Below are 27066 nucleotides of genomic sequence, written 5' to 3'. Positions count from 1 at the left end.
GTTGGTGGAACGTGTAAACTGTGAAATTCACTGCAGGCTTTAAAAATACATTAAAAAAAAAAAAAAAATGGCACTTGTGTCTGGGGTCAACGGAGGTCGTTGAGTGGTGTGTCTGGCATGCTCGTGAATAGGCGGTATTATACAACAGAGCATAATCCCACAGCTTGAGGCCGCACATAATATTTTTAATGAAGTCATCAAAACATGGCACATTTAGATTGCCGGGGAAGTGGTGGGCCAAACTTTCCACATCAACGCTCGCCAATTAATAGGTTTTGAACTGACTCGGGAATGAGCTCGAGATACTTTGAGGATATTTTTTTGGAAACCCTACACAGCGCGATGTCTGTCAGAGAGCCCGTTGTGCGTGAGACAGATGATGTATCTAATGGATTCGTACCATACTCAAATAATGAGACAGAACAACCCTTGGGAACCTCCGATGAACTTGGGAAGCTATGATAGGTAAGGGAGCTGGAATGGTGATACAAGCTGCGTCTGGGGAACAGTTATTGTAAGTAGTAGAAACAACAGGACTTCATTATTATTAGGTTATTATATTAATCTATAGATGAATTATTATCAGGATCGATCCACATCACAGAAGACTTAACATGGACCAACAACACCACCACTCGTCAAGAGGGCTCAACAGCGTCTCTACTTCCTAAGTCGGCTGAAGAAATTCAGCATGCCGACCCGGGTCCTCTCCAAATACTACCCCTGCACCACTGAGAGTGTCCTGACCGGTTGCATCACAGCCTGGTACAATAATTTCCCTGTCCACGACCAGTAAGGTCCTCCAGTGGTTGGTGAAGACAATTTTTTATCTACAATGCTAAAAAAATATATTACATTCTGGCTCTGAATATAGAGCTCAGCTCTTGTCTTTTCTCAGCGTGTCTTAAACCCATGCAAGCATCAAGTGAGTTCTGGCCTTCTTTGATATTCAATCTATTTTAACTTTAAGAATAAACTGTGTTGATAAAACCCCGACTCTGAAAATAAAAGGGCAATTGTCCAATTCATTTTCTGAATAACATTTCTGAACTGAATTGGAATGGATCCCTACCCTGTTAAACATGAACTGGGGAGGTGGTGACCATGATGCATGATACTCACCCAGGCGTGGCGAGGTGATGGTGTTGACGTTGATCCTCTCGTTGCACGCCTGCTGCTGACATGGCCGGTACGCCGCCGGCTTCTCCGACGAGAAGCACTCGTTGCCGTGGCGCCCGGTGATCTTGTGCATGCACTGGATAACCCGGGACTGCATGCTTTTGCCACAGGTGACCGAGCACTATCAACACCGTAACACACAGCATAAGATTATGTCAGTGGACATAATGTCAAATACAATGCAAAATATAATAATAATAATATATTTACTTTTTGTTATGAGCTCATACTGATGAGTTAGGAACTCCCCTCACCTGGTTGTCTAGGTCTTAAATGATGAGTTAGGAACTCCCCTCACCTGGTTGTCTAGGTCTTAAATGATGAGTTAGGTACTCCCCTCACCTGGTTGTCTAGGTCTTAAATGATGAGTTAGGAACTCCCCTCACCTGGTTGTCTAGGTCTTAAATGATGAGTTAGGAACTCCCCTCACCTGGTTGTCTAGGTCTTAAATGATGAGTTAGGAACTCCCCTCACCTGGTTGTCTAGGTCTTAAATGATGAGTTAGGAACTCCCCTCACCTGGTTGTCTATGTCTTAAATGATGAGTTAGGAACTCCCCTCACCTGGTTGTCTAGGTCTTAAATGATGAGTTAGGAACTCCCCTCACCTGGTTGTCTAGGTCTTAAATGATGAGTTAGGAACTCCCCTCACCTGGTTGTCTAGGTCTTAAATGATGAGTAAGGAACTCCCCTCACCTGGTTGTCTAGGTCTTAAATGATGAGTTAGGAACTCCCCTCACCTGGTTGTCTAGGTCTTAAATGATGAGTTAGGAACTCCCCTCACCTGGTTGTCTAGGTCTTAAATGATGAGTTAGGAACTCCCCTCACCTGGTTGTCTAGGTCTTAAATGATGAGTTAGGAACTCCCCTCACCTGGTTGTCTAGGTCTTAAATGATGAGTTAGGAACTCCCCTCACCTGGTTGTCTAGGTCTTAATTAATGAGTTAGGAACTCCCCTCACCTGGTTGTCTAGGTCTTAAATGATGAGTTAGGAACTCCCCTCACCTGGTTGTCTAGGTCTTAATTGATGAGTTAGGAACTCCCCTCACCTGGTTGTCTAGGTCTTAAATGATGAGTTAGGAACTCCCCTCACCTGGTTGTCTAGGTCTTAAATGGACACATATTGAAAGGAAATAACAACAAACACTCCTGCTTTTCATGGAATTGAGTTTGACCATGATATGATATCCGTTTGATTACGAAAGCATAGGACTTTTGACCTCATGTTAAGTGTCCCCTACCACAGCCCCTGGTCAGTGCCCCAGTATGTGGCTGTATGTATGAGTGATCCATATAATGAGCTTGCATCACTCACTTGGGCCAAGCCAAAAAAAGTCTCTGAGGTAAAAGACCTGCCAAGGCATGAGTGGAACACCGGCTTCAGCGATTGGCTGTGGCCAGTTCGAGCTGTTTCCGTGGTCGACTGCTGTTCGCCAAAACACAGAGAGACTCAGGCCTAAATATGTCCAACCCGGCAGAGACAGAGTGAATTTATACAGGAGGGGCTGTGATGAATAGTGGCAGAGCCAGATGAATATAGTCTTGTAATCCCTTCTCCAATGCCTTTTTAAAAAACAGCTTTCTAAACATTGTGGGGGTTGGGGAGATGGAGTCCGTCCGCTTTCAACTCAAGGCTTTTTCGACATGAGCTGACTTCCTAATGCATTTATGTGGAGGTTAGTGTTTAAATAACAGACAGCTGTTGTGACTAGAACAGCATGTTGGGGATCAGGCATGTCTGGACGGAGCGAGCGGGGAGAGAACAGCCTCGGCGGCGCTCCTATTCACCCGATACATTAGTCTGCTTTAGCCATACCGAGTCTCGGGAAGATGGCAAATACATCTCAGGGTTTGGCAGTGATATGACAGAGCACTCTCCATGACAATTTGTAGATTTCCAGATTTCCACACAGAGAGAGAGAGAGAGAGAGAGAGAGAGAGAGAGAGACGGAGAGAGAGAAAGAGAGAGAGACACAGACAGACAGACAGACAGACAGACAGACAGACAGACAGACAGACAGACAGACAGACAGACAGACAGACAGACAGACAGACAGACACAGACAGAGAATACAACAATGCAACAGACAGGAAATAATCAAATACGCTTTTCAAAAAGTAAGTAAGTAAAAGTAAGCCCATGTATTTATATATTATAGATCTAGTTAAAACAATTTTATAGGTGTGATTGAGTTCATTCCCATGTATTTACTGTACATGACCCGTGAACATGTTATAACGACTATGTAAAGTAATCTAGGGGTATATTTATTAGCATTACCACAAATGATGTGGTTTATAGTCACACATGAAGGGATTTGTGGTTCTGCAAGCCACAGAGTCGAAGCAAATAAGAGAAAAAAAAAAGAGTTACTTGAAAACAAAGCGTCCGTTCCCAGTTCTCACAACCTCAGCCCTTTGACCTTCCCATTGGAACAAGGTTCACAAAGGAACGGGCCGTCTGAGTCAACTGTTAACACAGTGGAAATGTGGATTATTAGTAGGGTTGCAAAGGGCAGGAAACTTTCCGGTACATTTTCCATGGGAAATTAAGCACGGGAATTTGTGGAATTTTGCTTAATTAAATTAATCAAAAAAGTTAGCTGACAGTTAACCTTTTCTGTGGGATACACATAAGGCAATTCTAGGTCTTGTGGCATATTTTGGTTAAACTATCCCCAATTTAATGAAATTGTAACCCTCTGTATCCACAGTGCATTCTTCCATCACATGTACAGCTGATTCTCAAGATCTTGACACTAATGACACTACTACACTGTCTGAGCCAGGGACTACATGCTTTCTGGTAAGTTTTGATTACAGTACTGGGTGGGGTGAATATATTTTATATGACATAAAGATTTTTTTTGTTAGCTAGTAAATAAAAGTGTGTTTATATATATTTTTTTTGTGTGAATTTTACCCCTTTTTCTCCCCAATTTCGTGGTATCCAATTGTTTAGTAGCTACTATCTTGTCTCATCGCTACAACTCCCGTACGGGCTCAGGAGAGACGAAGGTTGAAAGTCATGCATCCTCCGATACACAACCCAACCAAGCCGCACTGCTTCTTAACACAGCGCCATCCAACCCGGAAGCCAACCAGCACCAATGTGTCGGAGGAAACACCGTGCACCTGGCAACCTTGGTTAGCGTGCACTGCGCCCGGCCCGCCACAGGAGTCGCTGGCCAAATCCTCTCTAACCCGGACGATGCTAGGCCAATTGTGCGTCGCCCCACGGACCTCCCGGTCGCTGGCGGTTATGACAGAGCCTGGGCGCAAACCCAGAGTCTCTGGTGGCGCAGCTGGCACTGCAGTACAGTGCCCTTAACCACTGCGCCACCCGGGAGGCCTACAAAGTGTGTTTAAATCATTTCTAACTTATTAATCATTTCTGGAAGTTAGTTTTTTGCTACCATGGGGTTTTAGCTTTGTTAATTCACCTGTTTCCATACATGTTTCATTTTAAAACATGTATCTTACAAAGGAGTTGTTTAATCAAACTGCTTAACTATTCATATGTACATGGAATTGTATTTGTGTTTTTTAAACTAATTATTTCTAATCTTCACAGGAAAATGCCACGGGCACCATCTGATGTGTGGAGACATTTCACTGCAGCTAATGTAGAAGGAGAAGCTGTGTACATTTGCAAATACTGTGCCAAATCATATGTGAAGAATGCAACAAATATGCAGAATCATCTGGCCAAGTGCATAAAGTTCCCTTAGCGCTCACATCAAGCAACCTCTGACAAAAGTCCCTCTACTTCTATTCGAGGTGAAAATTATGAATCAGACACCTTATCGATAGCAACAGCTCATGGTCCTCTTGGAATCAGAAGTTTTTTTTTACTCAATGGAGGAACGTAGTCAGAGAATAATTAACTACATTATCTCCACCCCTCAACCAGTATTCTACAAGAGCACAGATACAAGGGACAACAGACACACCGGTCTCGGTCTCATTGCAGATGAGCTGAAGGCAGTCATCAATGACCTTGGACCACAGAAGGTATTTACAATGGTGACAGACAATGCTGTGAACATGAAGGCTGCTTGGTCTGAAGTGGAGGAGTCCTACCCTCACATCACACCCATTGGCTGTGCTGCTCATGCATTGAATCTGCACCTCAAGGACATCATGGCACTGAAAACAATGGATACACTCTACAAGAGAGCCAAGGAAATGGTTAGGTATGTGAATGGTCTTCAAGTTATAGCAGCAATCTACCTCATCAAGCAAAGTGAGAAGAATAAGAGCACCACATTGAAGCTGCCCAGCAACACCCGTTGGGTCTCCTGGAGAGGAAGGAGTCTCTCCAAGAAATGGCCATATCACTGTCTGCCGATATGGACAGCCCCATCAAGAGGATCCTCCTGGATGATGTATTTTGGGAGAGAGTGATAAGCAGCCTGGAACTCCTGAAACCTATAGCAGTAGCCATTGCACGGATTGAGGGAGACAATGCCATCCTGTCTGATGTTCAGACTCTGCTTGCAGATATAAGAGAAGAAATCCGTACTGCCCTGCCCACTTCACTGTTGCTCTATGCAGAGGAAACTGCAGTTCTGAAATACATCAAAAAGCGTGAAGACTTCTGACTGAAGCCCAATCACGCCGAAGCGTACATGTTGGACTCCAAATATGCTGGCAAGAGCATCCTGTCTGGTGCAGAGATCAACAAGGCCTATGGTGTCATCACTACCGTGTCTCACCACCTTGGCCTGGATGAGGGCAAGGTTCTTGGCAGTCTAGCGAAATACACTTCCAAGCAAGGGCTTTGGGATGGAGATGCAATATGACATTCGTGCCAACATATCTCATCAGCCACCTGGTGGAAGGGACTTTGTGGATCTGAGGCTCTTTCCCTTGTTGCCTCAATCATTCTCCAAATCCCACCAACATCAGCCGCCTCAGAGCACAACTGGTCCTTGTTTGGGAACACACACACCAAAGCATGCAACAGGCTGACCAATACAAGGGTTGAAAAATTGGTGACCATCCGGGCAAATTTGAGGCTTTTTGACCCTGACAATGAGCCATCCTCAAAAGGTTGGAAAGTGACAGTGAAGATGAGGCCTCAGTCTGATGTTCAAGAGGTGGACATTGAGGAGGTCCAGGGAGAAGACATGGAAGCCTGAGAGAAAGACAACCAAAGCTCTAGTTTCTAGACTATCATTTTACAGATGTATGTTGAAAACGTTTTTGGGAGATGCGATGGATCATTGAGGATCATTCAATATTCCCTTTATTTTGTTGTTCAGTGAAATCATCCCATGTGAAGAGTCAACTAATTTAATTAAAGTTCAATTCGTAACTAAATTGTTTTTTTTTCTATTGGAAGGATTTAATCATTTGCAATTATGTCTACTTATGATAAGGTAAAAGGTTTATGTTTCTGTCTCTATATGATATGGTAAATATATTTATTGTATTTATTTTATTTCACCTTTATTTAACCAGATAGGCAAGTTGAGAAAAAGTTATCATTTACAATTGCGACCTGGCCAAGATAAAGCAAAGCAGTTCGACACATACAACGACACAGAGTTACACATGGAGTAAAACAAACATACAGTCAATAATACAGTATAAACAAGTCTATATACGATGTGAGCAAATGAGGTGAGAAAAGGGAGGTAAAGGCAAAAAAAGGCCATGGTGGCAAAGTAAATACAATATAGCAAGTAAAACACTGGAATGGTAGATATGCAGTGGAAGAATGTGCAAAGTAGAAATAAAAATAATGGAGTGCAAAGAAGCCAAATAAATAAATAAATACAGTAGGGGAAGAGGTAGTTGTTTGGGCTAAATTATAGATGGGCTATGTACAGGTGCAGTAATCTGTGAGCTGCTCTGACAGCTGGTGCTTAAAGCTAGTGAGGGAGATAAGTGTTTCCAGTTTCAGATATTTTTGTCGTTTGTTTCAGTCACTGGCAGCAGAGAACTGGAAGGAGAGGCGGCCAAAGGAAGAATTGGTTTTGGGGGTGACCAGAGAGATATACCTGCTGGAGCACGTGCTACAGGTGGGTGCTGCTATGGTGACCAGCGAGCTGAGATAAGGGGGGACTTTACCTAGCAGGCTCTTGTAGATGACCTGTAGATGACCAACGAGAGCGTACAGGTCGCAGTGGTGGGTAGTATATGGGGCTTTGGTGACAAAACGGATGGCACTGTGATAGACTGCATCCAAATGATTGAGTAGGGTATTGGAGGCTATTTTGTCAATGACATCGCCAAAGTCGAGGATCGGTAGGATGGTCAGTTTTACGAGGGTATGTTTGGCAGCATGAGTGAAGGATGCTTTGTTGCGAAATAGGAAGCCAATTCTAGATTTAACTTTGGATTGGAGATGTTTGATGTGAGTCTGGAAGGTGAGTTTACAGTCTAACCAGACACCTAGGTATTTGTAGTTGTCCACATATTCTAAGTCAGAACCGTCCAGAGTAGTGATGCTGGACGGGCGGGCAGATGCAGGCAGCGATCGGTTGAAGAGCATGCATTTAGTTTTATTTGTATTTAAGAGCAGTTGGAGGCCACGGAAGGAGAGTTGTATGGCATTGAAGCTCGTCTGGAGGGTTGTTAACACAGTGTCTAAAGAAGGGCCAGAAGTATACAGAATGGTGTCGTCTGCGTAGAGGTGGATCAGAGACTCACCAGCAGCAAGAGCGACATCATTGATGTATTCAGAGAAGAGAGTCGGTCCAAGAATTTAACCATGTGGCACCCCCATAGAGACTGCCAGAGGTCCGGACAACAGGCCCTCCGATTTGACACACTGAACTCTTTCAGAGAAGTTGTTGGTGAACCAGGCGAGGCAATGATTTGAGAAACCAAGGCTGTCGAGTCTGCCAATGAGGATGTGGTGATTGACAGAGGCGAAAGCCTTGGCCAGATCAATGAATACGGCTGCACAGTATTGTTTCTTATCGATGGCGGTTAGATATCGTTTAGGACCTTGAGCGTGGCTGAGGTGCACCCATGACCAGCTCTGAAACCAGATTGCATAGCGGAGAAGGTGCGGTGGGATTCGAAATGGTCGGTAATCTGTTTCTTAACTTGGCTTTTGAAGACCTAGAAAGGCAGGGTAGGATAGATATAGGTCTGTAGCAGTTTGGGTCTAGAGTGTCCGCCCCTTTGAATATGGGGATGAACGCAATATCTACATTTAAATGGTATTAATATTCATTTGCATATATTTCCTTTAATACCCATATATTCTCGTTAATTCTCATATATTCCCGGTAATTCCCACGGAAAGTTTCCACCTCTGAATATTCCCCCAAATGTGCAGCCCTAATTCTTAGTGTTGCCGCCGTCCAGTAAACATGGAGTTGACAGTACATTGCACGTACAAAACAAATACTGTATTACCCCTACACCTCAACTGTGTCCCAGTTCAAAGGCAGCTTACATACATGTTATACTTTACATCGTCCATTTGATATACTTCACCAAAATGGCTTAAAACGACACTTTTATCTCAGCGTGGCTGGCAGAAGCTAGTCAATGGGAGACACCTGACCGCCATTACAAACCACACATTTTGCTAATACAGCAGCGAAGCCTACGGTCATTTTGAGCTAATTTGTCATTGCTGGAATCAGGTTTGAGGTCAGTAAGATTGGAACTCAATTCACTTAGGGTTTATTGTGGAACTACTCTCAATCGGTGAGATGATCCAGACAAATAACAACCCAAATAGTTAAATAGAACACTATTATTATCATTATTATTAAATTATTATTATTATTATTAGTATCAGTAGTAGTAGTAATAATAGTAGTGGTAGTAGTAGCAGCAATGGTAGTAGTAGCAGTAGTAGTAGCAGTAGTAGTACTAGTAGCAGTAGCACTAGTAGTAGTAGTAGTAGTAACTAGTAGTATTAGTATTATTAGTAGTAGCAGTAGTAGTAGTAATTAGTAGCAGTAGTAGTACTAGTTGCAGTAGTAGTAGTAGTAGTAGCAGCAGCAGTAGTAGTAGTAGCAGTAGTAGTACTAGTAGCAGTAGCACTAGTAGTGGTAGTAACAGTAGTAGTACTAGTAGCAGTAGCACTAGTAGTAGTAGTAGTAGCAGTAGTAGTACTAGTAGCAGCAATGGTAGTAGTAGCAGTAGTAGTACTAGTAGCAGTAGCACTAGTAGTAGTAGTAGCAGTAGTATAGTACTAGTAGTAATAATAGTAGTGGTAGTAGTAGCACTAGTAGTAGTAGTAGTAGTAGTAGCACTAGTAGTAGTAGTAGTAGCAGTAGTAGTAATAGTAGTAGTAGTAGTAGCAGCAGCATCAGTAGTAGTAGCACTAGTAGTAGTAGCACTAGTAGTAGTAATAATAGTAGTGGTAGTAGTAGCAGCAGTAGTAGTGGTAGTAGCACTAGTAGTAGTAGTAGTAGTACTAGTAGCAGCAGTGCTAGTAGTAGTAGCACTAGTAGAAGTAGTAGCAGCAATGGTAGTAGTAGCAGTAGTAGTAGTAGTAGTAGTAGAACTAGTAGTAGTAGTAGCAGTAGTAGTAGTAGCACTAGTAGTAGTAGAAGCAGCAGTAGTAGTAGCAGCAGTAGTAGTAGCACTAGTAGTAGTAATAATAGTAGTGGTAGTAGTAGCAGTAGTAGTAGTAGTAGTAGTAGCACTAGTAGTAGTAGTAGTAGTAGTAGTAGTAGTAGTAGCAGCAATGGTAGTAGTAGCAGCAGTAGTAATAGTAGTAGTAGTAGTAGCACTAGTAGGAGTAGTAGCAGTAGTAGAAGTAGCACTAGTAGTAGTAGTAGTAGTAGCACTAGTAGTAGCAGTAGTAGTACTAGTAGCAGTAGTAGTAGTACTAGTAGCAGTAGCACTAGTAGTAGTAGTAGCAGTAGTAGTACTAGTAGCAGTAGCACTAGTAGTAGTAGTAGTAGTAATAATAGTAGTGGTAGTAGTAGCAGCAATGGTAGTAGTAACAGTAGTAGTAGTAGTAGTAGCACTAGTAGTAGCAGTAGCACTAGTAGTAGTAGTAGCAGTAGTAGTATTAGTAGCAGTAACACTAGTAGTAGTAGTAGCAGTAGTAGTAGTAGCAGCAGTATAGTACTAGTAGTAATAATAGCAGCAGTAGTAGTACTAGTAGTAGTAGTAATAGTAGTAGTACTAGTAGTAATATTAATAACAGTAGCAGTAGTAGTAGTACTAGTAGTACTAGTAGTAATAATAACAGCAGTAGTAGTACTAGTAGTTGCAGTAGTAGTAGTAGCAGCAGTAGTAGTACTAGTAGTAGTAGTAGCAGAAGCAATAGTAGTAGTACTAGTAGTACTAGTAGTAATATTAATAACAGTAGCAGTAGTAGTAGCAGTAATAGTAGTAGTAGTAATTAGTAGTAGTAGTAACTAGTAGTAGTAACTAGTAGTAGTAGTAGTAGTAACTAGTAGTATTAGTATGATTAGTAGTAGCAGTAGTAGTAATTAGTAGTAGTAGTAGCAGTAATAGTAGTAGTAGTAGCAGTAGTAGTACTAGTAGTAGTAGTAGCAGAAGCAATAGTAGTAGTACTAGTAGTACTAGTAGTAATATTAATAACAGTAGCAGTAGTAGTAGCAGTAATAGTAGTAGTAGTAGTAATTAGTAGTAGTAGTAACTAGTAGTAGTAGTAGTAACTAGTAGTATTAATAGTATTAGTAGTAGCAGTAGTAGTAATTAGTAGTAGTAGTAGTAGCAGTAATAGTAGTAGTAGTAGTAGCAGTAGTAGTAATTAGTAGTAGTAGTAGTAGTATTAGTAGCAGTAGTAGTAATTAGTAGTAGTAGTAGTAGTAATAGTGGTAGTAGTAGTACTTAGTAGTGGTAGTAGAAGTAGTAGTATTTGTCATAGTAGTATTCATATTAGCAGTATTAGTATTAGTAGTATTATTCATAGAAGTAGTAGTATTCATAGTAGTGGTAGTAGTAGTAATAATAGTAGTATTAGTAGTAGTAGTATTCGTATTAGTAGTAGTAGTAGTAGTAATAATTAGAAGTAGTAGTAGTTTTATATCTCTATGTACCCACCTTGGCCCAGTCTCCTGTCCTCCAGATGTAACACTTGGAGTAGTCCTCACAGTCCTCCGTCTCACGGGGCAGGGTCGACAGGTCACACTTCTTCCGTGGGTTGGTGCACTTCACCAGCCGATGGCGTGCCCCCCGCCCACACTTCACCGAGCACTGCAACACAGAGATTGATGGATTGGGCTGAGTCAGTGTAAATTAATTTCCAATGAGAATGACTAGCAGCATTGCGTTGCACTACTTTTGACCAGGACCCATAGTATCTGGTCAAATGTAGTGCACTATGTAGGGAATAGTGTGCCATTGACCCATAGTATCTGGTCAAAAGTAGTGCACTATGTAGGGAATAGGGTGCCATTTTGGACTCATATACACATTAAGTATGTAGGTATCTTGGATATGTCAAACAAGGTCAAGGGGTTAGGATGATCTGATGCCTTGATCACACCGACAGCGTCATCTGGTTATTTGTGCAACAAAAGTTCAACATTCACCTTTCTGCTACCATTTCTGTCAAGCCGTCTACACATACAGTTTGACGTATATGTTTGGATAAATTCAACGTATGAACCACACAGAACGCACTTCACCTGCCTCTGTAACACAATGCTGCAAGGCAAACACAGCGCTCCAGAAAGAGCACTTCACCTGCCGCTGTAACACAATGCTGCAAGGCAAACACAGCGCTCCAGAAAGAGCACTTCACCTGCCTCTGTAACACAATGCTGCAAGGCAAACACAGCGTTCCAGAAAGAGCACTTCACCTGCCTCTGTAACACAATGCTGCAAGGCAAACACAGCGCTCCAGAAAGAGCACTTCACCTGCCTCTGTAACACAATGCTGCAAGGCAAACACAGCGCTCCAGAAAGAGCACTTCACCTGCCTCTGTAACACAATGCTGCAAGGCAAACACAGCGCTCCAGAAAGAGCACTTCACCTGCCTCTGTAACACAATGCTGCAAGGCAAACACAGCGCTCCAGAAAGAGCACTTCACCTGCCTCTGTAACACAATGCTGCAAGGCAAACACAGCGCTCCAGAAAGAGCACTTCACCTGCCTCTGTAACACAATGCTGCAAGGCAAACACAGCGCTCCAGAAAGAGCACTTCACCTGCCTCTGTAACACAATGCTGCAAGGCAAACACAGCGCTCCAGAAAGAGCACTTCACCTGCCTCTGTAACACAATGCTGCAAGGCAAACACAGCGTTCCAGAAAGAGCACTTCACCTGCCGCTGTAACACAATGCTGCAAGGCAAACACAGCGCTCCAGAAAGAGCACTTCACCTGCCTCTGTAACACAATGCTGCAAGGCAAACACAGTGCTCCAGAAAGAGCACTTCACCTGCCTCTGTAACACAATGCTGCAAGGCAAACACAGCGCTCCAGAAAGAGACGTTTTATTCCAAAAGGAGCATGGCTGTCATAATGTGTTGATGGCTCTATTATGCTTGTCTCCCCTCCCTTTTACTGTAAGGTCAAAGGTTAGGTTTCTGCCATATTGCCTTTGACTGTCAATACCTTTTTATATCAGTGGACATTTTTTTGTTTTTCTAGATCAGAGGCACTGTTTCAATCTGTCGGGGCACATTCGGTAGCTAGAGAGTCTGACAGAGATGACCCCATCAGCCACGAGGCAGTGCACTTGAATGCTACCCCTAGGCACTGAACTCGAGTCAGTTTTACCTCCTGCCAAGGAGTGGTTGCATACAGGACTGATTTAGTGTGAGCTAATTCCAGATCAGTCTGGTGGGGGGGGGGGGGGGGGCAACTTCTTCCTGTAGCCTATCTATCAAGCCACGTCACTCTTTATCCCTTCATCCTTCTCTCCTCTCTTTTCACATCTCCTCTCAAATTCCCCCTTCTCTCTCCTCTGCCCCTACGTGTTCACAGCTGCCTGGGGGATTGGACCAAGGAGGGGTGATCAAAGGCAAGGACATTCACTGTCAGTCTTGGCCCTCTCGGCCCGGCCCCGAAAAACCCCCCTGGTGTTGGCAGATGTTTCGCTTTAGACCCTCCCGAGCAACCCCCGTCCCCAGGTGAGTTATGGTCTGCTCCGCAACCTCCGACAGGGGGAGCATTAAATCATATGCTAGAATGGGAGGGAGGGAGTTATTGGAGGGGAGCAGCTTCTCTTTCTTTGTAGGGTGGAGGGTAGACCCCCCCATTTTACAAACCTGTCTTTTTACAGATGGGAAGGAAAGGAGGTCGGTTGCGCTGGCCCAGGACTCACAGTCAATTTGACTTGTTTGGTCTAGACACACTAATTTAGTTGCCCTTTGAACTCTAAATGAGATCACTGGGTTAATGTATTGGGGATTATTGCAGGGGTGGCTACTATGGACAGAGAGAGACAGAGAGAGAAAGAGAGAGAGAGAGAAAGAAAGAGAGCGACAGAGAGAGACAGAAACAGAGAGAGAGAGAGAGAGAGAGACAAAGAGAGACAAAGAGAGACAGAGAGAGAGACACAAACAGACCCCAGAGCCCCAGGACACCAACACAGTTAGACCCAACGAAATCATGAGAAAACAAAAATATCATTACTTGACACATGGGAAAGAATTAACAACAAAACTGAGCAAACTGCAATGCTATTTGGCCCTAAACAGAGAGTACACAGTGGCAGAATACCTGACCACTGTGACTGAACCAAACGTAAGGAAAGCTTTGACTATGTACAGACTCAGTGAGCATAGCCTTGCTATTGAGAAAGGCTGCTGTAGGCAGACCTGGCTCTCAAGAGGATACAGGCTATGTGCACACTGCCGACAAAATGAGGTGGAAACTAACCTAACCTCCTGCCAAATGTATGACCATATTAAAGACACATATTTCCCTTAGAGTACAAATACCCACAAAGAATTAGAAAGCAAATCCAATTTTGATAAACTCCCATATCTATTGGGTGAAATACCACAGTGTGCCATCACAGCAGCAAGATTTGTGACCTGTTGCCACAGGAAAAGGGCAACCAGTGAAGAACAAACACCATTGTAAATACAACCCATATTTATGTTTATTTATTTTCCATTTTGTACTTTAACTATCTGCACACAATATAACATTTGAAATGTCCTTATTCTTTTGGAACTTTTGTGAGTGTAATGTTTACTGTAAAAATGCTGCTTTGGCAATGTAAACATGTGTTTCCCATGCCAAAAAAAGCCTCTTAAAATGAGAGAGAGAAAGACAGAGAGAGAGAGAGAGACAGAGAGACAGAGAGAGAGAGAGAGAGAGGGAGAGAGAGAGCGAGAGAGAGAGAGAGAGAGAGCGAGAGAGAGAGAGAGAGAGAGACAGAGACAGAGAGAGAGGAGCATATTCAATTGGGACAGATTTAGCCTTTGTTTTATTGGAAGGTTTGCATTTGTTGTTGTTTTTTAGAGCCAATTAAACAATAGATCAGGAAGGTATAACAGAGGTTAAAAATAATTAATAATACAATTATAAATAATACATTTAGGTTAAATGAATAAAGACACTTGTATTTTAGGGATATTACAATGCTACATGATCATGTTTTTTTAGGCCAGGTTATTACAATGCTACATGATCATGTTTTTTAGGCCAGGTTATTACAATGCTACATGATCATGTTTTTTTAGGCCAGGTTATTACAATGCTACATGATCATGTTTTTTTAGGCCAGGTTATTACAATGCTACATGATCATGTTTTTTAGGCCAGGTTATTACAATGCTACATGATCATGTTTTTTAGGCCAGGTTATTACAATGCTACATGATCATGTTTTTTTAGGCCAGGTTATTACAATGCTACATGATCATGTTTTTTAGGCCAGGTTATTACAATGCTACATGATCATGTTTTTTAGGCCAGGTTATTACAATGCTACATGTTCATGTTTTTTAGGCCAGGTTATTACAATGCTACATGATCATGTTTTTTTAGGCCAGGTTATTACAATGCTACATGTTCATGTTTTTTACCTAGAGTTTTATGAGTGGAGGTTGTGTTTGTCTGGGGGAAGGGAGGGGGTGGTTAGCTAAGTCTTTACCTAGAGTTTGATGAGTGAAGGTCGTGTTTGTCTGGGGGAAGGGAGGGGGGGGTAGCTAAGTCTTTACCTAGAGTTTGATGAGTGAAGGTTGTGTTTGTCTGGGGGAAGGGAGGGGGGGTAGCTAAGTCTTTACCTAGAGTTTGATGAGTGAATGTTGTGTTTGTCTGGGGGAAGGGGGGGTTAGCTAAGTCTTTACCTAGAGTTTTATGAGTGAAGGTTGTGTTTGTCTGGGGGAAGGGAGGGGGGTTAGCTAAGTCTTTACCTAGAGTTTTATGAGTGGAGGTTGTCTTTGTCTGGGGGAAGGGGGGTTAGCTAAGTCTTTACCTAGAGTTTTATGAGTGAAGGTTCTGTTTGTCTGGGGGAAGGGAGGGGGGTTAGCTAAGTCTTTACCTAGAGTTTTATGAGTGGAGGTTGTGTTTGTCTGGGGGAAGGGGGGGTTAGCTAAGTCTTTACCTAGAGTTTTATGAGTGAAGGTTGTGTTTGTCTGGGGGGAAGGGAGGGGGGGGGGGGTTAGCTAAGTCTTTACCTAGAGTTTTATGAGTGGAGGTCGTGCTTGTCCACAGGGCATTAGCCAAGTCTAAACCTAGAGTAACCTTGACTTTTACCGAATGACTCATCTACAAACAGGGGTACCACAAACACATACTCCCACATACACACAGCTGCAAACACTACAAATACTAGACAGCTATGAACTCATTTACCCATAAAACGATTAATCAATTTACTCCCCTTTGATAGGATTAACGGCCTTTCATCAACTGCATTATCAAAACAGAAAGATTTTCCCTCATCGACTTCTTACGTAAACTTACTTCAACGGGGGCCGAGAAAAAGCAACAGTGTTTAATGTGTGAGAAAACGAAAATCTTCAAAATGAGAAATTGGAGCCACATGAGAGAGAATCTCGATTGAGATATTTTCTCCTTATCGATACTGTTAGAGAACTGGTCGAGGCCTGGTTCCTTTAGTCTGCTGCCAGCAGGCCCTGAAAGGGTAGGAGGGAAGGAGGGAGCATGAGAATGAGGGAGAGGGGAGGATGGGGGTAGAGGGAGATGCTGGCAGCAAGGCCTGAGCCAGTGATGTGCAGGTGCTATACAGAGAACTCAAAGGAATCTCAGCATCATTGCGTAAGCCTCTCTATGTGGAGTGCCAAGGGGAATATTCTGGGAGCTAGCCTCTCTCTAAAACCTCTCTCTACATAAGCTTCTGGGGATAAACATTGGCATATTAGATTAAATAGTCCTGTCTATGTGAGTTTGGACTCTGGTGAGACTTTTTAAAAGTGGTAATGTGAATATACTAAATGTATATTAAGTACATTCTGCCCATTCTGAATGAGTTGAATCTTGAGCCGAACATTTATACCACTTTTTTTTTGCACTCTTGCTCACTAAAGTTCATAATCGTGTTATCTCATTTGCTAGCTGTCGAATTGTCGAGGGTTCCACTACGCCCTCAATTCTCCTCGCTACCAAGTGAGGCATCTATCTACTCAGTGTCTTTGCTAGCAGACTTTACCCATGAATCTTAGGATTGTTACTTAGCAACATAACTGACTGCAAGTTAGCTATTTCATAAAATAAATTGAGTAAGTAGTGCGTCACAACTAAGAGTGTGTGTGTGTGGCCTCACCTCAGACCACACGCCAGCCTCCCACACGGTGAGACAGTCCTGGCCCTCGCAGCGCTGGTTGGGGGCCGGCTTGGGGCCGGCACAGTCGCGGTCCTTGGCTTTGACCAGGGTGCCGTTGGCTAGCTGCAAGGTGCAGGCTACCTGTCTGCTCTGAGAGCCTCTACCACAGGTACGAGAGCAAGACGTCCACTCAGTCATCATCCACCTGGAGAGGTAGAGAGCACATTAATACACACATACTGTACACATACACACACACACAGTACACACACATACACAGTACACACAGACATACACACACACATACACAGTACACACAGACATACACACACAGACACATACACAGTACACACAGACATACACACACAGACATACACAGTACACACAGACATACACACACAGAGTACACACACACAGTACACACACACACACAGTACACACAGAACGCAGACAGAACGCACACACAGTACGCCCACACACCAAGGAGCAGGAACGTGAATGGTGAGTATGTGTGTGTGTGTGTGTGTGTGTGTGTGTGTGCGTGTATGTGTGTGTGTTTGTGTGTGTGTGTGTGTGTGTATATGTGCAGGGGGGTCTCATCTCAGTGTTAATGACACCCCATAAACAGACAACCAGGCCCAAGCACAGCCCTAGAGGAAGGCTACCAGGCTGGTTCTGACGTAATGTGGCCCCATCTGGGTGACAGATGTGCAGGCAGAGGCACCAGGGAGAGTCTGGTTCTGCTGGTGGATGATGGTGATGGTGGAGGAGGGGAGGTGGGGTGGATATGCTCCATCCAAGCCTCCCCTCGGTGACTGCGATCAGGGTAGAGCAGCCGGAGAGGACAGGGTCCAGCTGGAAGTCTGCTCGGGCCAAACAGGAACATGACGTGGCCTTGTTGACCTATCACCCCCCCCACACACACACACACACACACACATCCCTGTCTGACATCAGATCCACAGATCCAGTGGTCTGTTCTGCCGTCATCTGATTGCCGAGTTTTTGTTGTTGTTGAGCACGGCAGGACTGTAAATGTTATTTATCCGCGGCTCGGGGTGATGAAAGCTCACAGCTTGCTGCTTACTGCTCGGCTGCAGATGAAGTGTAATACCCCCAGATACATATGACAGATAAGAGAGAGAAACTAATGATTTCCAGGGGATGCATTGTGGTGGAATGTAAATGTCAGCAGCGAGTGTGGACTAGCATTGGACAAGCATTGGACTAGCCTTGGACTAGCATTAGACTAGCATTAGACTAGTCTTGGACTAGCCTTGGGCTAGCATTAGACTAGCCTTGGACTAGCATTGGACAAGCATTGGACTAGCCTTGGACTAGCATTAGACTAGCATTAGACTAGTCTTGGACTAGCCTTGGGCTAGCATTAGACTAGCCTTGGACTAGCCTTGGACTAGCATTGGACTAGCCTTGGACTAGCATTGGACTAGTATTAGACTAGCATTAGACTAGTCTTGGACTAGCCTTGGGCTAGCATTAGACTAGCCTTGGACTAGCCTTGGACTAGCCTTGGACTAGCATTAGACTTGCATTGGACCAGCTGTCTAGTGTTCATCTGTAGGAAGATAAGAGAAAGTTCTGTACTGGTATAGGCCCGGGGAGAAGAAGGGCTGCGATTCACGTTTATAATCCAGGCAAAACAACTTTGTGGGCTTCATGTAAATGTTTGTACTGGTTTCTGTCAACAAATGTGACTTGGTGTATCTCCTCAATCCATTATGCAATGGATGATCTAAGGCTCAGCTTACGTCAGCATTAAAGAGGCAATCTGGGACCTAGACAGCGAGAAATCGCCCACCACATCATTCTCTGGAAAAACAGCTGAGAGTAAGACAAATAAAACAAGCTTATATTTAGGGTGGTGATGGAGTATGACAGTTTTAAACTTAGCTCATTTTAAAAAATGAATTCGTCATATTCTTTAAGAATCAATGGCTATACATAATTAATTTAAAAGTAAAAAAAAAAATGTATGTACCTCAGATTCCCCCTTTAATGACGGAGTTGGCAGCACTTCAGAGTATATCATGGAACACTTCTATAAATGTGTTAAGAAGTAGCTACAGAAGGTCCTTCAACTAAAGTGGAACAACCATTTCCAGGAACTACCAGAACTTGCTGGATGAAGACTGTTAGTATGAGAAGAACACATGACTGTCAGTGTTAACAAGCATCCCAGACTTTGGCATGGCGAAGTGAAGTTTCATTTCTCTTTGAGCTACATGTGCAATATGACTCAATAGAAACATCATTCTTCCATAAGAATTAAAAAGTCTGTTCTCAATGAATGTTGCTATTACACTATCCCCCCCCCCCCCCCATTTTTTGGGGTAAACTGTTTAGTAATTTAAGCAGACACTCTTATCCAGAGTGAGTGCATAGATGTTCATACTATTCGCTTCATAGGAATTGAACCCACAGCCCTGACATTGCAAGTGCCATGTTCTACCAACTGAGCCACACGGGACCACATACTATACTATAACAAAGCCTGAGAGGGAAGGGAGCAAGAAGGAACATCCATATTGTACCAGCACTGATCTTTACCTTGTCTGACAGGGCTGATCTTTACCTTGACTAGCAGGGCTGAGCTTTACCTTGTCTGACAGGGCTGATCTTTACCTTGTCTAGCAGGGCTGAGCTTTACCTTGTCTAGCAGGGCTGAGCTTTACCTTGTCTGGCAGGGCTGAGCTTTACCTTGTCTAGCAGGGCTGAGCTTTACCTTGTCTGGCAGGGCTGAGCTTGTCTGGCAGGGCTGAGCTTTACCTTGTCTAGCAGGGCTGAGCTTTACCTTGTCTAGCAGGGCTGAGCTTGTCTGGCAGGGCTGAGCTTTACCTTGTCTAGCAGGGCTGAGCTTTACCTTGTCTAGCAGGGCTGAGCTTTACCTTGTCTAGCAGGGCTGAGCTTTACCTTGTCTAGCAGGGCTGATCTTTACCTTGTCTGACAGGGCTGATCTTTACCTTGACTAGCAGGGCTGAGCTTTACCTTGTCTAGCAGGGCTGAGCTTTACCTTGACTAGCAGGGCTGAGCTTTACCTTGTCTAGCAGGACTGAGCTTTACCTTGTCTAGCAGGGCTGAGCATTACCTTGTCTGGCAGGGCTGATCTTTACCTTGTCTAGCAGGGCTGAGCTTTACCTTGTCTAGCAGGGCTGAGCTTTACCTTGTCTGGCAGGGCTGAGCTTTACCTTGTCTGGCAGGGCTGAGCTTTACCTTGTCTAGCAGGGCTGATCTTTACCTTGTCTGACAGGGCTGATCTTTACCTTGACTAGCAGGGCTGAGCTTTACCTTGTCTAGCAGGGCTGAGCTTTACCTTGACTAGCAGGGCTGAGCTTTACCTTGACTAGCAGGGCTGAGCTTTACCTTGTCTAGCAAGGCTGAGCTTTACCTTGTCTAGCAGGGCTGAGCATTACCTTGTCTGGCAGGGCTGATCTTTACCTTGTCTAGCAGGGCTGAGCTTTACCTTGTCTAGCAGGGCTGAGCTTTACCTTGTCTGGCAGGGCTGAGCTTTACCTTGTCTAGCAGGGCTGATCTTTACCTTGACTAGCAGGGCTGAGCTTTACCTTGTCTAGCAGGGCTGATCTTTACCTGACTAGCAGGGCTGATCTTTACCTTGTCTGGCAGGGCTGAGCTTTACCTTGTCTAGCAGGGCTGAGCTTTACCTTGTCTAGCAGGGCTTTATCTTTACCTTGTCTAGCAGGGCTGAGCATTACCTTGTCTGGCAGGGCTGAGCTTTACCTTGTCTGGCAGGGCTGAGCTTTACCTTGTCTAGCAGGGCTGATCTTTACCTTGTCTGACAGGGCTGATCTTTACCTTGACTAGCAGGGCTGAGCTTTACCTTGTCTAGCAGGGCTGAGCTTTACCTTGACTAGCAGGGCTGAGCTTTACCTTGACTAGCAGGGCTGAGCTTTACCTTGTCTAGCAGGGCTGAGCTTTACCTTGTCTAGCAGGGCTGAGCATTACCTTGACTGGCAGGGCTGATCTTTACCTTGTCTAGCAGGGCTGAGCTTTACCTTGTCTAGCAGGGCTGAGCTTTACCTTGTCTGGCAGGGCTGAGCTTTACCTTGTCTGGCAGGGCTGAGCTTTACCTTGTCTAGCAGGGCTGAGCTTTACCTTGTCTGACAGGGCTGATCTTTACCTTGACTAGCAGGGCTGAGCTTTACCTTGTCTAGCAGGGCTGAGCTTTACCTTGACTAGCAGGGCTGAGCTTTACCTTGACTAGCAGGGCTGAGCTTTACCTTGTCTAGCAGGGCTGAGCATTACCTTGTCTAGCAGGGCTGAGCTTTACCTTGTCTAGCAGGGCTGAGCTTTACCTTGTCTGGCTGGGCTGAGCTTTACCTTGTCTAGCAGGGCTGATCTTTACCTTGTCTGACAGGGCTGATCTTTACCTTGACTAGCAGGGCTGAGCTTTACCTTGTCTAGCAGGGCTGAGCTTTACCTTGACTAGCAGGGCTGAGCTTTACCTTGTCTAGCAGGGCTGATCTTTACCTTGTCTGACAGGGCTGATCTTTACCTTGACTAGCAGGGCTGAGCTTTTCCTTGTCTAGCAGGGCTGAGCTTTACCTTGACTAGCAGGGCTGAGCTTTACCTTGACTAGCAGGGCTGAGCTTTACCTTGTCTAGCAGGGCTGAGCTTTACCTTGTCTAGCAGGGCTGAGCATTACCTTGTCTGGCAGGGCTGATCTTTACCTTGTCTAGCAGGGCTGAGCTTTACCTTGTCTAGCAGGGCTGAGTTTTACCTTGTCTGGCAGGGCTGAGCTTTACCTTGTCTAGCAGGGCTGATCTTTACCTTGACTAGCAGGGCTGAGCTTTACCTTGTCTAGCAGGGCTGATCTTTACCTGACTAGCAGGGCTGATCTTTACCTTGTCTGGCAGGGCTGAGCTTTACCTTGTCTAGCAGGGCTGAGCTTTACCTTGTCTAGCAGGGCTTTATCTTTACCTTGTCTAGCAGGGCTGAGCATTACCTTGTCTGGCAGGGCTGAGCTTTACCTTGTCTGGCAGGGCTGAGCTTTACCTTGTCTAGCAGGGCTGATCTTTACCTTGTCTGACAGGGCTGATCTTTACCTTGACTAGCAGGGCTGAGCTTTACCTTGTCTAGCAGGGCTGAGCTTTACCTTGACTAGCAGGGCTGAGCTTTACCTTGACTAGCAGGGCTGAGCTTTACCTTGTCTAGCAGGGCTGAGCTTTACCTTGTCTAGCAGGGCTGAGCATTACCTTGTCTGGCAGGGCTGATCTTTACCTTGTCTAGCAGGGCTGAGCTTTACCTTGTCTAGCAGGGCTGAGCTTTACCTTGTCTGGCAGGGCTGAGCTTTACCTTGTCTAGCAGGGCTGATCTTTACCTTGACTAGCAGGGCTGAGCTTTACCTTGTCTAGCAGGGCTGATCTTTACCTGACTAGCAGGGCTGATCTTTACCTTGTCTGGCAGGGCTGAGCTTTACCTTGTCTAGCAGGGCTGAGCTTTACCTTGTCTAGCAGGGCTTTATCTTTACCTTGTCTAGCAGGGCTGAGCATTACCTTGTCTGGCAGGGCTGAGCTTTACCTTGTCTAGCAGGGCTGAGCTTTACCTTGTCTAGCAGGGCTGAGCTTTACCTTGTCTAGCAGGGCTGAGCTTGTCTGGCAGGGCTGAGCTTGTCTGGCAGGGCTGAGCTTTACATTGTCTGGCAGGGCTTTATCTAAACCTTGTCTAGCAGGACTGATCTTTACCTTGTCTAGCAGGGCTGAGATTTACCTTGTCTGGCAGGGCTGAGCTTTACCTTGTCTAGCAGGGCTGATCTTTACCTTGTCTGGCAGGGCTGAGCTTGTCTAGCAGGGCTGAGCTTTACCTTGTCTAGCAGGGCTGAGCTTGTCTAGCAGGGCTGAGCTTTACCTTGTCTAGCAGGGCTGAGCTTTACCTTGACTAGCAGGGCTGAGCTTTACCTTGACTAGCAGGGCTTTATCTATACCTTGTCTGGCAGGGCTGATCTTGTCTAGCAGGGCTGAGCTTTACCTTGTCTAGCAGGGCTGAGTTATCTTTACCTTGTCTAGCAGGGCTGAGCATTACCTTGTCTGGCAGGGCTGAGCTTTACCTTGTCTAGCAGGGCTGAGCTTTACCTTGTCTAGCAGGGCTGAGCTTTACCTTGTCTAGCAGGGCTGAGCTTGTCTGGCAGGGCTGAGCTTGTCTGGCAGGGCTGAGCTTTACATTGTCTGGCAGGGCTTTATCTAAACCTTGTCTAGCAGGACTGATCTTTACCTTGTCTAGCAGGGCTGAGCTTTACCTTGTCTGGCAGGGCTGAGCTTTATCTTGTCTAGCAGGGCTGATCTTTACCTTGTCTGGCAGGGCTGAGCTTGTCTAGCAGGGCTGAGCTTTACCTTGTCTAGCAGGGCTGAGCTTGTCTAGCAGGGCTGAGCTTTACCTTGTCTAGCAGGGCTGAGCTTTACCTTGACTAGCAGGGCTGAGCTTTACCTTGACTAGCAGGGCTTTATCTATACCTTGTCTGGCAGGGCTGATCTTGTCTAGCAGGGCTGATCTTTACCTTGTCTAGCAGGGCTTTATCTTTACCTTGACTAGCAGGGCTTTCTCTATACCTTGTCTGGCAGGGCTGATCTTGTCTAGCAGGGCTGAGCTTTACCTTGTCTAGCAGGGCTGAGCTTTACCTTGACTAGCAGGGCTTTATCTATACCTTGTCTGGCAGGGCTGATCTTGTCTAGCAGGGCTGAGCTTTATCTTGTCTAGCAGGGCTTTATCTTTACCTTGTCTAGCAGGGCTGATCTTGTCTAGCAGGGCTGAGCTTTACCTTGTCTAGCAGGGCTGAGCTTTACCTTGTCTAGCAGGGCTGAGCTTTACCTTGTCTAGCAGGGCTGAGCTTTACTTTGTCTAGCAGGGCTTTATCTATACCTTGTCTAGCAGGGCTGATCTTGTCTAGCAGGGCTGAGCTTTACCTTGTCTGGCAGGGCTGATCTTTACCTTGTCTAGCAGGGCTGAGCTTTACCTTGTCTAGCAGGGCTGAGCTTTACCTTGTCTAGCAGGGCTGAGCTTTACCTTGACTAGCAGGGCTTTATCTATACCTTGTCTGGCAGGGCTGATCTTGTCTAGCAGGGCTGAGCTTTATCTTGTCTAGCAGGGCTTTATCTTTACCTTGTCTAGCAGGGCTGATCTTGTCTAGCAGGGCTGAGCTTTACCTTGTCTAGCAGGGCTGAGCTTTACCTTGTCTAGCAGGGCTGAGCTTTACCTTGTCTAGCAGGGCTGAGCTTTACTTTGTCTAGCAGGGCTTTATCTATACCTTGTCTAGCAGGGCTGATCTTGTCTAGCAGGGCTGAGCTTTACCTTGTCTGGCAGGGCTGATCTTTACCTTGTCTAGCAGGGCTGAGCTTTACCTTGTCTAGCAGGGCTGAGCTTTACCTTGTCTAGCAGGGCTGAGCTTTACCTTGTCTAGCAGGGCTGGGCTTTACCTTGTCTAGCAGGGCTGAGCTTTACCTTGTCTAGCAGGGCTGAGCTTTACCTTGACTAGCAGGGCTTTATCTATACCTTGTCTATCAGGGCTGAGCTTGTCTGGCAGGGCTGAGCTTTACATTGTCTGGCAGGGCTTTATCTATACCTTGTCTAGCAGGGCTGATCTTGTCTAGCAGGGCTGAGCTTTACCTTGTCTGGCAGGGCTGATCTTTACCTTGTCTAGCAGGGCTGAGCTTTACCTTGTCTAGCAGGGCTGAGCTTTACCTTGTCTAGCAGGGCTGGGCTTTACCTTGTCTAGCAGGACTGATCTTTACCTTGTCTGACAGGGCTGATCTTTACCTTGTCTAGCAGGGCTGAGCTTTACCTTGTCTAGCATGGCTGAGCTTTACCTTGTCTAGCAGGGCTGAGCTTTACCTTGTCTAGCAGGGCTGAGCTTTACCTTGTCTAGCAGGGCTGAGCTTTACTTTGTCTAGCAGGGCTTTATCTATACCTTGTCTAGCAGGGCTGATCTTGTCTAGCAGGGCTGAGCTTTACCTTGTCTGGCAGGGCTGATCTTTACCTTGTCTAGCAGGGCTGAGCTTTACCTTGTCTAGCAGGGCTGAGCTTTACCTTGTCTAGCAGGGCTGAGCTTTACCTTGTCTAGCAGGGCTGGGCTTTACCTTGTCTAGCAGGGCTGAGCTTTACCTTGTCTAGCAGGGCTGAGCTTTACCTTGTCTAGCAGGGCTGAGCTTTACCTTGACTAGCAGGGCTGAGCTTTACCTTGTCTGGCAGGGCAGAGCTTTACCTTGTCTAGCAGGGCGGATCTTTACCTTGTCTAGCAGGGCTGAGCTTGTCTGGCAGGGCTGAGCTTGTCTGGCAGGGCTGAGCTTTACCTTGTCTATCAGGGCTGAGCTTGTCTGGCAGGGCTGAGCTTTACATTGTCTGGCAGGGCTTTATCTAAACCTTGTCTAGCAGGACTGATCTTTACCTTGTCTAGCAGGGCTGATCTTTACCTTGTCTAGCAGGGCTGAGCTTTACCTTGTCTAGCAGGGCTGAGCTTTACCTTGTCTAGCAGGGCTGAGCTTTACCTTGTCTAGCAGGGCTGAGCTTTACCTTGTCTGGCAGGGCAGAGCTTTACCTTGTCTAGCAGGGCAGAGCTTTACCTTGTCTAGCAGGGCTGAGCTTGTCTGGCAGGGCTGAGCTTGTCTGGCAGGGCTGAGCTTTACCTTGTCTAGCAGGGCTGATCTTTACCTTGTCTGGCAGGGCTGATCTTTACCTTGTCTAGCAGGGCTGAGCTTGTCTGGCAGGGCTGAGCTTTACCTTGTCTAGCAGGGCTGATCTTTACCTTGTCTGGCAGGGCTGATCTTTACCTTGTCTGGCAGGGCTGATCTTTACATTGTCTGTCAGGGCTGAGCTTTACCTTGTCTGGCAGGGTTGCTCATTGCACTTGCGGACTTGAGGCTCAGGTTTGGTCAGGTGACGACATCTTCGGTTTTCCACCACGCTTGTAGTTTTGTTGACAATGTTAGTGCAGGTGACGATTGTCTTTCTTTCTCCTGGAGAAGAAAAATCTAACATGAACAACAAAGTATTGGAAAAGGGAACAAGCAATGCCCCGAGACAGACTTGCATCCTGTTCAGGGGGTGTACTTATACATCAAGCTGTCTCATTCTTCAGAAACAGGTCATAGGCCCTATGGGCCGTTCTGGCATGGGAAAGGGCTTACTTACTTTACTCAAGAAAAGTGGGAGTGAGGTAATGTACTACTGAGTGGTAACGTAAGGTTTTAACTATAGTTAATATAAATCATATGAATCATTTCAATCTTTGGGCTAGTGATTGTATTGATGATCATTATCTAATATCCAAGCTCTAGGGAGTCATAATAAACTGCTTGCTTTCTCTTCTCCCTGGTACTCAACTAACATCATTGATCAGTCAGATAGTAAGCATTAATCATGAAACATCACTGCCGACTCCGTGCAAAACATTGTCGCAGGACACTGGGGTTCAAATCCGGGGTCCGCCGCGCTCATCACTGTGTCCCTCCGCCTCACCTACCTCTAAACTCTTTCTTACCTATCCTGTCAAAATCACAACAAGTCCACTCCTGGCTCAATTCCCAACTGGAGACCACCAGGGTTCAAAGCCTTAGTACACCCCTCAGACTGCTAACTCAACTTAACCTGTCCCAGCCTCTGTTTCATCCAGCTAATACCTAATACAATACGTTATGAGACTGAATCTCCACACACACACACACACACACACACACACACACACACACACACACACACACACACACACACACACAGGTCCTACTTCCTACTGCTGAATGTCAATGGGTTGTGTTGGTGGTCCTACCTCCTACTGCTGAATGTCAATGGGTTGTGTTGGTGGTCCTACCTCCTACTGCTGAATGTCAATGGGTTGTGTTGGTGGTCCTACCTCCTACTGCTGAATGTCAATGGGTTGTGTTGGTGGTCCTACCTCCTACTGCTGAATGTCAATGGGGTGTGTTGGTGGTCCTACCTCCTACTGCTGAATGTCAATGGGTTGTGTTGGTGGTCCTACCTCCTACTGCTGAATGTCAATGGGTTGTGTTGGTGGTCCTACCTCCTACTGCTGAATGTCAATGGGTTGTGTTGGTGGTCCTACCTCCTACTGCTGAATGTCAATGGGTTGTGTTGGTGGTCCTACCTCCTACTGCTGAATGTCAATGGGTTGTGTTGGTGGTCCTACCTCCTACTGCTGAATGTCAATGGGTTGTGTTGGTGGTCCTACCTCCTACTGCTGAATGTCAATGGGTTGTGTTGGTG

At 45.4% G+C, this 27066-nt stretch overlaps 2 protein-coding genes across 2 annotated transcripts in view; one reads left to right on the top strand and one right to left on the bottom strand.

Annotated features, from left to right (window-relative positions):
* Positions 1–27066, bottom strand: part of LOC115117757 (ADAM metallopeptidase with thrombospondin type 1 motif, 17) — a 156704-nt gene that overhangs the window by 19085 nt on the left and 110553 nt on the right. The window contains exons 19-22 of the mRNA XM_029646256.2: positions 25667–25802; positions 16822–17026; positions 11176–11328; positions 1123–1300 (exon numbers count right to left, since the gene is read on the bottom strand). Of these exons, the coding sequence (XP_029502116.2) occupies positions 1123–1300; positions 11176–11328; positions 16822–17026; positions 25667–25802 (672 nt within the window). The remainder of the gene's footprint in view (positions 1–1122; positions 1301–11175; positions 11329–16821; positions 17027–25666; positions 25803–27066) is intronic.
* LOC115117785 (uncharacterized) overlaps positions 1–27066 on the top strand; it is a 100044-nt gene that overhangs the window by 30511 nt on the left and 42467 nt on the right. Inside the window, exons 4-6 of the mRNA XM_065017211.1 lie at positions 3891–3982; positions 7110–7205; positions 13065–13210. The gene's annotated coding sequence lies outside the window, so the exon portion shown is untranslated. The remainder of the gene's footprint in view (positions 1–3890; positions 3983–7109; positions 7206–13064; positions 13211–27066) is intronic.

This window comes from Oncorhynchus nerka, linkage group LG4, assembly GCF_034236695.1.
Source record: "Oncorhynchus nerka isolate Pitt River linkage group LG4, Oner_Uvic_2.0, whole genome shotgun sequence".
Taxonomy (NCBI): Eukaryota; Metazoa; Chordata; class Actinopteri; order Salmoniformes; family Salmonidae; genus Oncorhynchus; species Oncorhynchus nerka.
The sequence above is the reverse complement of the archived record's forward strand: the minus strand, read 5'-3'. Positions and strand labels throughout refer to the sequence as shown.